Source organism: Podarcis muralis, chromosome 6 (assembly GCF_964188315.1).
Source record: "Podarcis muralis chromosome 6, rPodMur119.hap1.1, whole genome shotgun sequence".
Lineage (NCBI taxonomy): Eukaryota > Metazoa > Chordata > Lepidosauria > Squamata > Lacertidae > Podarcis > Podarcis muralis.
The window spans coordinates 89798945-89814632 of NC_135660.1; the positions used below are offsets into that span (position 1 = coordinate 89798945).

General features: G+C 46.5%; 1 protein-coding gene across 1 annotated transcript; it reads left to right on the plus strand.

Moving 5' to 3' along the window:
- Window positions 1-973: 973 nt before the first annotated feature.
- On the plus strand, window positions 974-10799 carry GDF2 (growth differentiation factor 2). Its single transcript, XM_028728442.2, has 2 exons — window positions 974-1770; window positions 6347-10799. The coding sequence occupies exons 1-2, from the start codon at window positions 1431-1433 to the stop codon at window positions 7249-7251; spliced, it is 1245 nt and encodes a 414-aa protein (XP_028584275.2). The 5' UTR covers window positions 974-1430; the 3' UTR covers window positions 7252-10799.
- The last annotated feature ends 4889 nt before the right edge of the window (window positions 10800-15688 follow it).

The following is a 15688-nucleotide window of genomic DNA, read 5'->3' on the forward strand; positions in this document are numbered from 1 at the left end:
CAATAACAATTTATTATTTATTATTGCTGCCCATCTGAGTGGGTTGCCCCAGGTACTCTGGGCAGCTCCCAACAAAATAGTAATAATAATAATAATAATAATAATAATAATAATAATAATAATAATAAAAGATTCAGGTAGATAGCCGTGTTGGTCTGATGCAGTCGAAATATAAATAAACAATAAAAAAATTGTCCAGTAGCACCTTAAAGGCAAAGGGACCCCTGACCATTAGGTCCAGTCGTGGCTGACTCTGGGGTTGCGGCGCTCATCTCACTCTATAGGCCGAGGGAGCCGGCGTTTGTCCACAGACAGCTTCCGGGTCATGTGGCCAGCATGACTAAGCCGCTTCTGGCAAACCAGAGCAGCGCACGGAAATGCCGTTTACCTTCCCGCCGCAGCGGTACCTATTTATCTACTTGCACTTTGACATGCTTTCAAACTGCTAGGTTGGCAGGCGCTGGGACTGAGCAACGGGAGCTCACCCCGTCGCAGGGATTCGAACCGTCGACCTTCCGATCGGCAAGTCCTAGGCTCTGTGGTTTAACCCACAGCACCACCTGTGCACCTTGGAGACCAACTAAGTTTGTTCTTGGTATAAGCCTTCGTGTATCTGAAGAAGTGTGCATGCACACAAAAGCTTATACGAAGAACAAACTTAGTTGGTCTGTAAGGCGCTACTGGACAATAATAATGTTTGTTACTTACCGGAAAAACCAAGGAATTGCCATCATATCCACCCAAGTGATAACTGACAGTCCTGGGGGGGGGGGAGAGAGAGAGAGAGATGACAGAAAGCAGATCATCTTCTGTGTACAAACAATAGCGCTTAGCTGATAAATGAGTCCCCTTTATGGGTATTTCCATCATCATAGGATTGTGTCTTACATCAGAGCACATCAGCGCCGTTTGGAAAGTATTTTAAGGAACTTTGGTGCTGTAGTGGGGGTGTTAATATTTTGCTGCGGGAATCTAGGAAAACACTTTACAAACCTCCCTCCCCTCCCCCTCCAAGCTCCTATCAGGCATCCTAAAATACATATTGTCGCTGGCAAGGAAATGACAACAGGACATCATTAAGCAACAATGACCCCCCAAAGGAGAACATAGATTCCATCGTGGATGCCATGGCTTTTCATGAGCCATATGTGCTCGTCCGCATGTTTATAGAATCTTCATTAGTGAAGAGCCGTAATAGATAAGGGACTGAAATGTTAGCATCAATCGCTGAGATAAGGGCAAGTGTATGACCAGTCTACTTGACAATTCACAAGGGGCTGGGGCTGGGGAAAAGAGCGGCCACAACACAGCTTCAGAAAGTGTCTCGCTTTTGGTTTTGCTCCCCTACTCACTCCTCAGACTCTAATCGGACAAGACGTTCCTGGATCTCTGTTGGCTTTTCCCTCACCGGAGAACGAAGCACATGCAAAATGTACTGTTTTGGTGCCTTGGCTCTTGTGAATGTCGTCTTCGTCCACCTGACCAACAGCAAACCTGTGGATGTTAGGAGCGGATTACTCACCGCGGGGAACTCTCCCGAACACTCCGGTGACCTTGGGAATATGGATGAAGAGGCCCCTTTCGACTTTCAGGCTTTCCTGGAGAATCTGAAAGCCGATTTCTTGAGGAACTTGAACCTATCAGAGATACCTTCACAGGAGAAGATGAAAGAGGAGCCACCCCAATTCATGATTGAGTTGTACAATCGATATACCAAGGACAAGTCTTCCAGCCCCATATCCAACATTGTCCGTAGCTTCAGTCCTGAAGGTATGAGGGTTTTCTTCCGCAATGTGTGGGCTTGGTTTTCCCAGTGGGTAGGAATCCTATAGTGGAATCCTTTGTGTGCCTACTCAAAAGTAAGTCCTATTAAGTTCAATGGATCTTACACTAAGTGTTTATGAAATTGCAGCTGTAGTTACTTGCTCTATCAGCAAGCCTGATCGTTCTTCACATTCCCTTATATAATATGAAAGATGTTGTTTCCTTTTTAAATCAAGAAGAAATCAGATACCAGCAATAAACTGATAATGTAATTTAGGGCTTGCTTGTCAAAACATCTCTGGCACTCTGCCCCTGCCAACTGAACAACCCTTCTGAGTTTATTCCTGATGTCAATTGTCTCCCCAGTGAAGGTTCCTGTTTCTGACAGTGGCCAAATCATGATACTTCAATAGGGTTTTAAAATTAGCAGTAGTTTTCATGAAATTGTGGTTGCCACATGTCCAGAATTTCAGCCAGGCTGTAATGTCTGGGGAAATTCCATGTCAAAGAGTAGATATTTTCGAGATTTTGCGGGGGGGGGGGGCGACTTTGGGGGAAACTCAAAAACTCAACAGTGTTGGGGCCCCCTCCCCCCAAAAAAGCTCAGCAACTTTGCCAAAAACCATTTTGCTCAAAAACTTTTGTGTCCAGATTTTCAATTATTGAAATATGACAGCCCTATTAAAAAAGCAACCACGCCAAACTAAGCCTTGAGCCCATCTTCATTTGCTGTGCTTTAAGGGAGACCCGAAAATGCTTTCCTCTTTGCACCAATGTGAAGACACCTTAGGGTGCTTTTTTAAAAAGTGAAACTAATAAAAAGAATAGCAACTAGGACCACATTTCAGGAACAATTGTAGGCTCCAGTTCCCCCCCCCCGTTTTTTGGGTTTTTTTGTTTTTGTTTTTTTGAGGGCCTCCTCAATGTTCAGAAGATGTTCAGCTCCACTCCCTGACTCCTTGCATGCGATGTCAGCACATGGCGTTGGGCCCCCTGGGAACGCTACCAGGAATAGCATTAAGATAGCAAAATAATTATGATTGTTAAGGTTATTGGTTTGTTTTGGTTCTGGTTATGTATTTTTTGTTTGCTCTCGTTTTGCATTACAGTGGTACCTTGGGTTACATACGCTTCAGGTTGCATACGCTTCAGGTTACAGACTCCGCTGACCCAGAAATAGTGCTTCAGGTTAAGAACTTTGCTTCAGGATGAGAACAGAAATCGTGTGGCGGCAACAGCGGGAGGCCCCGTTAGCTAAAGTGGTGCTTCAGGTTAAGAACAGTTTCAGGTTAAGAACGGACCTCCGGAACGAATTAAGTACTTAACCCGAGGTATCACTGTATTATGATGTGAACCACCCTGGGATCTTCAGATGAAGGGCAGTATATAAATTTAATTAAATAATAATAATAATAATGAGATAAAATGTGCTCAGCAATTCTATTCGCTTATGACCTTTACAAAGAGGAGCTCCAAAAGGGACAGAAAGTTAAGTGGAAACTCTCTCTTCCCCCGCCCCCCAAAGTGCATGCCAGAATTACTCCCCTCATCCCTTGCCATGTCATGGCACAGTCCTCATAGAAGGCCATTAGGTAAAAGTAAAGGACCCCTGTACAGTCAAGTCCAGTCAAAGGCGACTGTGGGGTTGCAGCGCTCATCTCGCTTTCAGGCCGAGGGAGCCGTCATCTAGCCAGCATGACTAAACCGCTTCTGGCGCAACGGCACACTGTGGCAGAAACCAGAGCGCACGAAAACGCTGTTTGCCTTCCTGCCACAGTGGTACCTCTTTATCTACTTGCACTGGTGTGCTTTTGAACTGCTAGGTTGGCAGGAGCTGGGACCAAGCAACGGGAGCTCACCCCGTTGTGGGGATTCGAACCACCGACCTTCTGATCGGCAAGCCCAAGAGGCTTAGTGGTTTAGACCACAGCGCCACCAGCGTCCCACAAGGAGGCCATTACTAGGTAAATGGAAGGAGGAGCAGAGAAATCAACCTGTGATTTCTTGGGCTTTATCCAGTTTGGCTGCTGAGTGTGCATGTGTTTCATTTGTGCCACAGTGAAGTCCTTCGCTGCTTGTTTATGGGCAGATAGCTGGCCATTAGGCTACCAAATGCTAGTGGCTAGGATATATAATTTGTTCTGTAGTGCCTGAAACTGATCCATGCTTTATGTATAAACTGGGATCAGGGCTGGCCTTACCATCAGACAGGGTAGGATATTGGTCTCAGGCGGCAGATGTTTGAGAGCAGTGACAGTAGCCCTCAGCTATTCCTCTTGAACCCCTAAGGTGTTCCCCACTGTTGTGGAACACCACTTAGTATGTTGCATGGCTTCTCCTGGTTCTCTCCCACCCCCCAAAAAAATTACCCTGCTGCCTCAAGCACAATGGAGGGTGCCATTGCTAGTACGGCTGGTGATTCTGCTGCCAGCCCAATTAACAGGCAATCAAACGTTTTGGGAAAACCCTGGGCTTTTTTCATTGACACCCTCCCCACTTTCAGGGCAGGGAAGGGGGGCCCATTCATCCTGAGAGAAACAAAACAAGCCCATAACCTCCAACAGTTCTCTGATGAAAATGTTGTTGTTGTTGTTGTTTAGTCGTTTAGTCGTGTCCGATTCTTCGTGACCCCCTGGACCAGAGCACGCCAGGCACTCCTGTCTTCCACTGCCTCCCGCAGTTTGGTCAAACTCATGCTGGTAGCTTCGGGAACACTGTCCAACCATCTTGTCCTCTGTCGTCCCCTTCTCCTTGTGCCCTCCATCTTTCCCCACATCAGGGTCTTTTCCAGGGAGTCTTCTCATCTCATGAGGTGGCCAAAGTATTGGAGCCTCAGCTTCAGGATCTGTCCTTCCAGTGAGCACTCAGGGCTGATTTCCTTCAGAATGGATAGGTTTGATCTTCTTGCAGTCCACAGGACTCTCAAGAGTCTCCTCCAGCACTGATGAAAATAGGGACATCCTATTCATTCGTGGTGGGGGTGATGGTGATGATTATGATATTTATACCCCACCCATCTGACTGAGTTGCCCCAGCCACTCTGGGCAGCTTCCAACATACAGTGGACCCTCAAAATATGAATTAAATTCATTCCGGGGGTCCAGCCGCATCCTGAAAAGTCCATAGGCAGAGGCACCACTTCTGTGCACGCACATGGAGCGATTGAGCACTTCTGCACATGCCACATTTGTAACCCGAAAGTTACATATCCAGAGCAGTCCATAACTAGAGGGTCCACTGTATATAAAAAACATAATAAAATATTTTTAAAAAACTTTCCTATTCAGGGCTGCCTTCAGGTGCCTTCTAAAGGTTGTATAATTACTTATTTCCTTGGCTCAGGGGCCGCATAACTCCATACCCTCCAACATTTCTCCAGTGAAAACAGGGACGTCCTAAGGAAAAGTGGGACATTCCAGGATCAAATCCGAAACCAGGGCAGCTTCTGTAAATCCGCGACTGTCCCAGGAAAATAGGGACACTGGGACGGTCTAGATCTCTCTTTCTTTGCCAGGCAGTTTTCTTTTAATGCACTGAAATCATTCCACAACAATAGGAGGTGGAGGCTTTAGATACTGAACCTCGCTGTCATAGCAGGTCTGTTAGAAATATTAAAATAATCCCTTATTTCACCCATAAAATGTTGTCTACTGGCTGCAAGCAGAATATTTGCTACTGTTTTGATTTACATGAGAACTTGTAACACCACCAGCAGCAAGCCATCAATTAAGATGCAGGTCTAAGACCTATTCCTAACAACAACCACAACAACAATCAGTGCTTTTTTCTAAAAAAAAAAAAATGTTTAGGGGTACTTTCATTTTCCTACTCATATTGAAATACTGCCCCTCAATGAGGCCAAACTTAGATTCTCAAAATCTTTAGGGGTATGTGTACCCCTGTGTACCCCCAGAAAAAAGCAATGATGATGATGATGATGATGATAATGGTGGTGGTGGTGGTGATATTATTATTATTTTATTTTATTTTATTTTATTTGTACCCCACTGTGGCGTTTGCCTCCTAGGTGGGTCATAAGGAAAGGGTTAAATGAGTGTGAAGTGAATGGCCAGTGGGAACCCAAGGGGAGGAGTTAGAGTTAGAGTTGGAGTTGTTGGAAAGTTAGTTGGGAGTTGGAGAAGGAAGAGGGAGGATAAGTCTGTGGCTTGGTCGAGTTTTGTTGTGAGAGAAAGAGAGAAATTGTTAGGAGGAGTCAGGAGACAGATGGGATAATTAGTTAGAAGTTATTAGAAAGGTATAGGCCAGTATAGAAACTAAGGATAAGAAACTGACAAGAAAAATTATCTGAAACCATAAACCTGTTCATGCTTGTAAAATAAACTTGAATATTTGTTTTTAATGTTAACAACTGTCTGGACTCAGTGTGTACCCGAGAGAAACGGGTTGGTGGCAGAGGGGAAGTGATCATAGTGGTGGCACAGGTGGCACAGACCGTCAAACGTCTGGGGACCCTGTGTGATCGCCACACCCGCCCAACTGACTGGGTTGCCTACGTTTCATATCTCCCACCCCGCAATAACAGAGAGCTATGGTAACAATGCTTATCAATTTTCTCCCACAGATATTGCCTCAGGGGAAATGGATCCCTTTCAGAAATACATCTTACTTTTCAACGTCTCCATCCCATGGCATGAAGAAGTCACCAGAGCTGAGCTTCGGATCCACGCTGCTTGCCAGGAGGAGGCAGAGTGTTTCTCTCACCTTCAGGGAAAGGTGGTCATCTACGGCAGTCTAGGAGGGGATCCCTGGGAGAAACCAAAAGAGGCCCAATCTTTCCTAGTCTCCAAAGAAATCCACAAATGCGGCTGGGTGATGTTTGATATGTCCGGCACTGTGAAAAGATGGGTCAAGGTGGAGAAAGCAAGGACTACCAGCCAGCTACAGATCACCGTGGAAAGCCATGTTCAGAGGGAGCCCACCTGTGGAAAGCCGCGCATCAGTGTAACACCAGAGTCCAACCGTTTGCCCTTGCTGATAGTGTTTTCCAACGATCATGGCAACAGAATCAAGGAGAACCACAGGGAACTTCAGGAAATGATGGTGCACGAACAGGAGAGCGTGCTTAAGAATGACACTGTTCACAAGCAGAATGCGTTGCCTGTCGGCGGAACCCACCGTTCTCCATCTAGAAGCAAACGCAGCGTTGAAAGCAACCACTGTCGGAGAACGTCTCTTCACGTCAACTTCAAAGAAATTGGCTGGAATTGGATCATTGCGCCCTCGGATTATGAGGCGTTTGAGTGCAAAGGGGGCTGCTTCTTTCCTTTGACTGATAACGTCACCCCGACCAAACACGCTATCATCCAGACCTTGGTGCACTACAAGAACCCCAAGAAAGCAGCCAAGGCTTGTTGCGTTCCCACCAAGCTGGAAGCCATTTCCTTGCTTTACAATGATGATGCCGGGACGCCCACTCTGAAATACCAGTACGAAGGGATGAAGGTAGCAGAATGTGGATGCAGGTAGGAGAGCAGCGGACCTCTCCTTCATAACTGAACCAAGAGGTGGAAATATCTCTGCGGATATTTCATAGAACGGCACGTGTTGGAAATAAATGGCTGAGTATGCGAACGGTTGTCTTCCAAGCTGACACCTACCTTTCTCTCTCTCAAGAGACAGACACACAGAGAGAGAATCTGAGACCAAAACTGAAAAATTGGAACAGCTACAGCTTCTGTTAGGCCTATTGTATTAGCAGGTCCCCTTGATGCCCACCCATGGTACTGCAAATGTGTCTAGTAGTATTTGAGTTTGATGCATCTCACGGTCCATGCTAGATCTGCTTAGGAAACTGGCCACCTGATCCACATGCCTTCATGAACTTCTAATTCTGCCTTTTTTGCGGTGTCTCTTCATTCTTCCTGAGGCTGAGCATGGAAGTATTGGCAATTTGAGGCAGTAGTCGTACGAAACATTTTGTTTTGCCATCGTGTCCGTTGCGTTGTAACCATGTTCCTTCCCATTTTCCTTTCCCCGTGACAATGTCAAGCTCTACATATTGTTTCTAAGCCCATATAATACCATTGTCCCTCTTTTGTTTTCCAGATTATTGACGTTTTCTCATTTCAAATTATTATTTCCCCATTTGCCAGATAGTAATAAAAGATACACTTAGCAGCTTGAAATTCTTAGGGGGACGCGGGTGGCGCTGTGGGTAAAACCTCAGCCCTTAGGACTTGCCGATCGTATGGTCGGCGGTTCGAATCCCCGTGGCGGGGTGCGCTCCCGTCGTTCGGTCCCAGCGCCTGGCAACCTAGCAGTTCGAAAGCACCTCCGCGTGCAAGTAGATTCTTAGCAGCACTTTAACCCAAAGGGGAGCTGTTGAGACGGCAAGTACAAAGTCTTTACAATTTTGTCAACAAGCTATTTGGCAAAGAAGAGGAGCGAAGGTGAGGGAATTTAATTTAATTTATTTCCCACACTTTGCCCTAAGGCATAGCTGTCAACTTACAGATTTGAAAATAAGGGACCAGCAGCCTCGAAAATAAGGGCTCAGCAGCCCAAATAAGGGATTTTCCAAGCACAGGTAGGTTCAACTTCTGAGCCCCTCCAAGCCAAAGGCAGAAAGCCCAGCCAGCAGCCAAACGAAGCCTCAAGCGGTGGTTCCCACAGCGCAGCAACCCGGCAAAGGGGATGCAGCAAGGAAAACCACCGTCACCTCTCTGCTGGGAAGCGCTGAGCAAAGGCGAGTTCCCAGGCAACGCGGCCGATTTGATCGGCAGAAGGCATGCAAGCTCCACCCCCCAGTCGTTCTTAAACTCCTTATTGGGTGAGCAATGCAGCCAAGCAACACAGTTGGAGCCTCCCTCCTCCCTGGCTGGCAGGGAGGGAGGGAGAGGAGCTGCTTCTTTTGAAACCCGGGAAATTTAAGGGACATCATCAATAAGGGACAGCAGCAGGACACAGCGCTGGGATAAGGGAGTTTCCCACTAAATAAGGGACGGTTGACAGCTATGCCCTAAGGTCCTAAACTGTGGCTGCAGAGACTGGTAACTCGTAACTGCTGCCTCTTGTGTTGTTGTTTTGCTGTATTAGCAGCACTGAAGTGATCTGCCTGGCGTGCAAGCCTGGGCAGTGTGTCTGGGGGTCTTGGGCTGCTCAGACAACAGGACCCACTACTCTCGGCCTCGCTGACGTGGTCCAAAGGAAAGCAGAGCAATATGCTTGGCATCAGCTAGGCTGCAGGAGTTGCCAGAAGGAGGCACGCAAGGTGCCATCCAACCGTCTTAGGGACTTCACTCTGGATTTGTGTAGGGCCTACTCCTTTTCTTCTCCCGGAGATATCTGTCAGGAGTGAGTGAAGGAGCCAGGCCCTGTGACCGATAAGGCTTCACAGGACTGGGGCTTTCCTAAGTTTGTTCTGAAGAGGCAAGGCGTGGCCTCACAGGTGAGGCCAATTGGTAACTCACAGCACCTGGTGGCAAGAGCCCGGAAGGGATATAAGCTCAGCATTTCCCTTTGGCTCATGGCCACAGCAACACGCTCCCTGCCTTGCTGCGTTTGGCTTCTTGAGTCCTGGTTTCCTGACCCTTAGATCCTTGGCTTCCTGACTCCTGGCTTCCAGACTCTTGTTCCTGCTCCCACCCCACCGTCTTGCCCCCGGTCCCGACATTCTCCGCCAGGACTTCAATCGCCTATAAACCGGACCATGACAATATCCCGCAAGGCAGTGGAGGTTTCAGACCAGAGTTTACCCTCTCCTAGATGGGTTGCCTTCCCAGATGTATGAGCTCCATCTGCCCCTCACTTCCGTCTAAAACAGGCACCCCCAACCTTCGGCCCTCCAGATGTTTTGGACTACAATTCCCATCACCCCGACCACTGGTCCTGTTAGCTAGGGATCATGGGAGTTGTAGGCCAAAACATCTGGAGGGCCAAAGGTTGGGGATGCCTGGTCTAAAAGCATGTGCAGAAAAGGCCTTCTTGACCATTGGTACCACTCTTGGTCTTGTCCACTCAATCCACCAGAGCCTGTCTTTGCATGCAACTCATTGGCTACTCTCAGCTGGTTTTGGTGGCCAGTGGAAGCCGTTCCACAGGATATGACCACTGTCCCATGTGGACAGCTTCTAGGTGCCTCAGGTGAGAGCCAGGTGCAGGGTGGAGACCAAAGGTACACAAACTATCCCAGAAGAAGCATGATGCGTCCCCACCAGAACAATTTAAAATGCGGCATTCAGGGCAACTTATGATCACCCAAATGTTGTTGTTTAGTCGTTTTGTCGTGTCCGACTCTTCGTGACCCCATGGACCAGAGCACGCCAGGCACTCCTGTCCTCCACTGCCTCCTGCAGTTTGGTCAAACTCATGCTGGTAGCTTCGAGAACACTGTCCAACCATCTCGTCCTCTGTCGTCCCCTTCTCCTTGTGCCCTCCATCTTTCCCAACATCAGGGTCTTTTCCAGGGAGTCTTCTCTTCTCATGAGGTGGCCAAAGTATTGGAGCCTCAGCTTCAGGATCTGTCCTTCCAGTGAGCACTCAGGGCTGATTTCCTTCAGAATGGATAGGTTTGATCTTCTTGCAGTCCATGGGACTCTCAAGAGTCTCCTCCAGCACCATAATTCAAAAGCATCACCAAATTAGGATGTGTCTTAAAATAGGCATGCCAGGCATTTGCCTTTTGAACTTCTGAGGGTGGTGGAGCTACCAAAAGTCCTCTGCCCCAGGGCTGAGCTTAACACCTGAGAGGGTCTGTAGGGAATGAGGTGCTTTTTCAGGTATTGGGGGCCAGAGTCGTTTAGGGCTTTAAACGTTAACCCCATTGAATTGGGTCCAGAAACAAACTATTGACCAGTGCAGCTGTTTTTAAACAGGAGTGATGTGAGATCTAAATGTAGCCCCTTCCAAAGAGCCCTGCTCCCCCTTCCAAGCAGTCAACCACCACGATTTTTAGGTTTTAAGGACACATTCTGCACAGGAAGCCCCGGCCTGGCAGCTGGACCAGGGAGGGGAACAGCATGCAAAAGCACATCATCAAGATACTCAGCCCTTCACCCAGCAATGTGTGCAGAAACCTTCTTGTCGTAGCCCATGTCGTAGTGTCCTCTAGGTGCATCAGGGCATAGTACATTTGTAACTGTACTTTGAATAAAAATTAATGAATGTATTCTTTGGAATCCACCACTGAACTGTGTTGCAGGAACCCCCCCCCCCCCAATCATTCAGTTTGTACAAACACGACACACATACATGACATACACAACGTTTATGTTATAAATTCATAGTAAATCAACCATACATCGGATTTACACCGGTCCACTTTTATTTTATTCCATGAAGGAAGGACTATCAAAGGGGGATGGTTTGATACAGGACGGCCATAATCAGACTTTCTCAACCTTTGAGCCCTAGAGGTTGTTGGACTATAACTCCCATCATTCCTAGCCAGTATGGCCAGTGGTCAGGAACTGATGGGAAATGTAGTTCAAGAACACCTGGAAACCCAAAGTTGAGAAAAGCTGGGTTAGAGTGTCAGACTAGCACCTGGGAAACAGAGATTCATAATCACCATTCAGCCATGAAGCTCACTGGGCGACTTTGGGCCAACCACTCACTTTCAGCCTAACTTACCTCAAAGGGTTGTCGTGGGGATTAATGAGGAGAGGAAGAACCACTTTGAAGTCCTTGGAGAAAACGGGAATAATATGAATGCAATCAATCAATCAATCAATCAATCAATCCACAGCTGCTTTTCTGCTGGAGCAACAGTTAACTCGACCACAGAGACGGGAGAAATTGCCCAAATGTGTATACAGTGGTACCTCGAGTTAAGTACTTAATTCGTTCCAGAGGTCCGTTCTTAACCTGAAACTGTTCTTAACCTGAGGTACCACTTTAGCTAATGGGGCCTCCTGCTGCCACCGCACCTCTGCCACTCGATTTCTGTTCTCATCCTGAAGCAAAGTTCTTAACCCAAGGTACTATTTCTGGGTTAGCGGAGTCTGTAGCCTGAAGCATATGTAAACTGAAGCGTATCTAACCCAAGGTACCACTGTACTCAGATAAAATGTGCCCTAAAATGCTGAAAAATTATTGTGAGGACTTGTTTTTTAAAAAAATAAAACAAAACAAAACAAAATTGCAAATTGATGTGGAAACCTGGAAAACTAAATTTGGAAAAAAATGAGAAACTGAAAGCTAACAGATTCTCCCATCCCTACTTAGGAATCTTAATTGCTATTGTTCTTTCTCAGTTTTCAGGTATGTCCTGCACAGGGATAAAAAAGGGATTAAAAAACTAAGGACCACCAGGCTCAGCGAGGCTGAACAAAGCTAGAAAACCATGCCAGAGACTCAAATTCCCTAAAATTACATACTAAGACCAAAATGTCTGTCAAAGCAAATGGACAGAGGAGCATGTTGGGTAAAACTGCAGTTTTCTAGTGCATTAATAAAGTATTTTTCTGCCTCTTCTCTCTCATAAAGTACTTGAAAGATGAACTGTCATCAATACCACCAGAGCAATCCTCTACATGTTTTCTCAAAAGTGTCCCATTGAGCTCTGTGGAATTTACTCCCCGGTAAAGTGCAGTTTAAAATATTGTACAGCTCTTAAAACAAGCATGCCTACAGTGTATCTCCACCCTTAAAAAGCAATCTCGGAGGTCAAAGGATTTCAGCTAATTGCCTAAAGCAGTAAATGAACCAGATGGATCGCACTTCGAATGTAGTTAGTTCCACTGGGGTCGTGTGGCAGAATAGAAAAAAATGGCCTTTGCCACCACAGGTATTGCAGAGTCCTCAAGGGCTAAAACTGCTGCTCAGTGCCTCAGGCCTCCATTCTTCCCAGTGGCTTCCTTTTCATGGTCGCCAGTGCCCCATCTTCTGTAATCCTGTATGCCTCTATTTTTACCCCTTTATGAGACACATCCGAGTGATAAGAAGCAGAGTCGGAGACTCCTAAGGCATAACTCCCTCTAAGGAAAGGACTCTTTTATCTCCACACTCAAAGCACCGAGCTTTCTAACATTTCCATTCACAAATCCTCAGGTGACCAGGCAAATCACACAGAGAGGCCATCGTCGTGAGAACACACAGCCATCAGCAAAAAAAGAAGAAGGGAGGGGTGTTTCTTTATTTGTTTATTTAAAGGACGCATTTTAAAACCCTGATATCTGGATTCTTTTCCCTTTTCTTGTACAGGGCCCCATTCAAAGCAGGTAGCAAAGAAGAGAAATTAAGAATGGTCAGATACAATAAACGTAAGCACGTAAACAAATTTTGTGCTCAGCCAGTAATTGTGTCTGAATAAATCTTATGTTACAGAAAATGCAGCAGCAGTCCTCAGTGACCTTCACTGACACAGAGGGCTTGGATTAGGGAAGGAGTACAATACTTAATGTTTATTGATTGGGACAAATGTCAGGTTCTGCACTTGGGCAGGAACAAAAGGTAAAGGGAACCCTGACCATTAGGTCCAGTCATGACCGACTCTGGGGTTGCGATGCTCATCTCGCTTTATTGGCTGAGGGAGCCGGCGTACAGCTTCCGGGTCATGGTTTAACCCACAGTGCCACCCTTGTCCTGGGCAGGAATAACCAGGTGCTAAAATATAAGACGGGGCACGCCTGGCTTGCTTAGAATCATAGAATTGTAGAAGTGGAGGAGACCCCAAGCATCATCTAGTCCAACCCCCCCCCCCAATGCAGAAATCACAACTAAATAATCCCTGACAGGTGGCCATCCAACCTCTGTTTAAAAAACTCCAAGGAAGGAGAGCCCACCAACTTCTGAGGGAGTCCATTCCTCTGGAGCAGCTCTTACTTTCAGAAAGTTCCTCCTAATGTTTAGTTGGAATCCCCTTTCTTGTAATTTGAATCCATCCATTTGGTCCTGTTTTCCACAGCAGGAGAAAACAAGCTTGCTCCATCTTCCTTGTGACAGCCCTTGAGATATTTGAAGATGGAGATCATATCTCCTCTCAGTCTCCTCTTTTCTAGGCTAAACATACCCAGCTCCCTCAACCGTCCCTCATAAGGCTTGGTTTCCAGGCCCTTGATCATCTTGGTCACCCACTTCTTTACATGTTCCAGTTTGTCAACATCCTTCATAAATTGCAGTGCCCAGAATTGGACACAGTATTCCAGGTGTGGTCTGGCCAAGGCAGAATAGAGCAGGGATATTATTTGACCTGGACACTATGCTTCTGTTGAAGCAGCCTAGACTAACATTAGCTTTTTTTTTCTTCTGCTGCTGCATCGCACTATGGACTCGTGTTAAGCTTGCGTTCTACCAAGACCCTGTGACCTTGGAGAAAAAGGGTAGAATATGAATGTAGTACCAGCAAGCCGGGGACGCGGATGGTGCTGTAGTCTAAACCGCAGAGCCTAGGGCTTGCCAATCAGAAGGTCGGCGGTTCAAATCCCCGCGACAGGGTGAGCTCCCGTTGCTCGGTCCCTGCTCCTGCCAACCTAGCAGTTCGAAAGCATGTCAAGTGCAAGTAGATGAATAGATATCACTCCAGCGGGAAGGTAAACGGCGTTTCCGTGCACTGCTCTGGTTCGCCAGAAGTGGCTTAGTCATGCTGGCCACATGACCCGGAAGCTGTATGCCGGCTCCCTCGGCCAATAAAACAAGATGAGAGCCACAACCCTACAGTCGTCCGTGACTGGACCTAACAGTCAGTGGTCCCTTTACCCTTTACCAGCATGCCAAGTGTCCCGCATCTTGTAATTTTCAGCTGGTTCTTCCTGCCTAAGTGCAGAACCTGACATTGAAGAAGAAGAAAAGAAGAGTTTGGATTTGATATCCCGCTTTATCACTACCCTAAGGAGTCTCAAAGCGGCTAACAACCTCCTTTCCCTTCCTCCCCCACAACAAACACTCTGTGAGGTGAGTGAGGCTGAGAGACTTCAGAGAAGTGGGACTAGCCCAAGGTCACCCAGCAGCTGCATGTGGAGGAGCAGAGAATCGAACCCGGTTCACCAGATTATGAGTCCACTGCTCTTAACCACTACACCACACTGGCTATTGAAATTCCTTTTGTTAGTTTTGGCCCATTTCTCCAGTCTGTGATGGTCATCTTGAATCCCAATTCCATCTTCTAAGGCATTAGCTATCCTTCCCAATTTGGTTTCATCTGCAGATTGGATGAGCATCCCCTCAGTTCCTTTATCCAGGTCATTTATAAAGATGTTGAAGAACAACGGGCCCAGGACAGAACCCTTCTTCTCACTTTTCCCCCAGGATGATGAGGAAATTGAAACTGTCTCACCCTAACTCTATAAAATCTGTAAATTGGCACTCACATTTTATCCTCATGGAAACTGCGCAGACCGGCAAATTTGAAAGGGATAAAGTCTAGACTGATCCTCTTTCAATCTCTAAGCAGCACAATAGAATGGCGCTTAAGAAATAACACACACATTCTATTTCAGTCTGTCGGGTTGAGTGTCTCTTGTCCGGAAGCTGTGGCCATATGTTCTGCGCTGGTATTACAAGTAAATCCTAATTGATGACAAATTGTGAAGATTAAAGTCGCCCCAGATTTAGCAACACTCTGGTGAGCAGACATAGTAAAAGTGCAGCCCTGAGAATGGTCAGTAACACTAACAGCAAATGTATTCTTACTTGACGGGGAGGGGATTGCAGCGCAAATATTCAGGGTTGGAAAAATCCAAAACACCAAATGCAAGTAGAATGTAAGCTGGAGGATTGGGAAGCTATCATTGGTCCGGGAAAAGAAACTGCCATACCCTCCAAAATTTCTCCAATGAAAATAGGGATGGACTATTCAACAACAACAACAACAACAACAATAATAATAATACTCTGCCCGTCCAACTGGGTTATCCCAGTCACTCTGGGCAGCTTCCAGCATATACAAAAACATAATAAACATTTTTAATTGTTGTTAAGTTTTGAATTTTTTTGTATTTATGTGTTGTTGTTGTTGTTTTTTCTT

Coding starts and splice junctions, on each gene's coding strand:
- GDF2 (XM_028728442.2), top strand. CDS start 1,431: ATGTACTGTTTTGGTGCCTTGGCTCTTGTGAATGTCGTCTTCGTCCAC. Junction 1,771..6,346: donor CCGTAGCTTCAGTCCTGAAG/GTATGAGGGTTT, acceptor TTTCTCCCACAG/ATATTGCCTCAGGGGAAATG.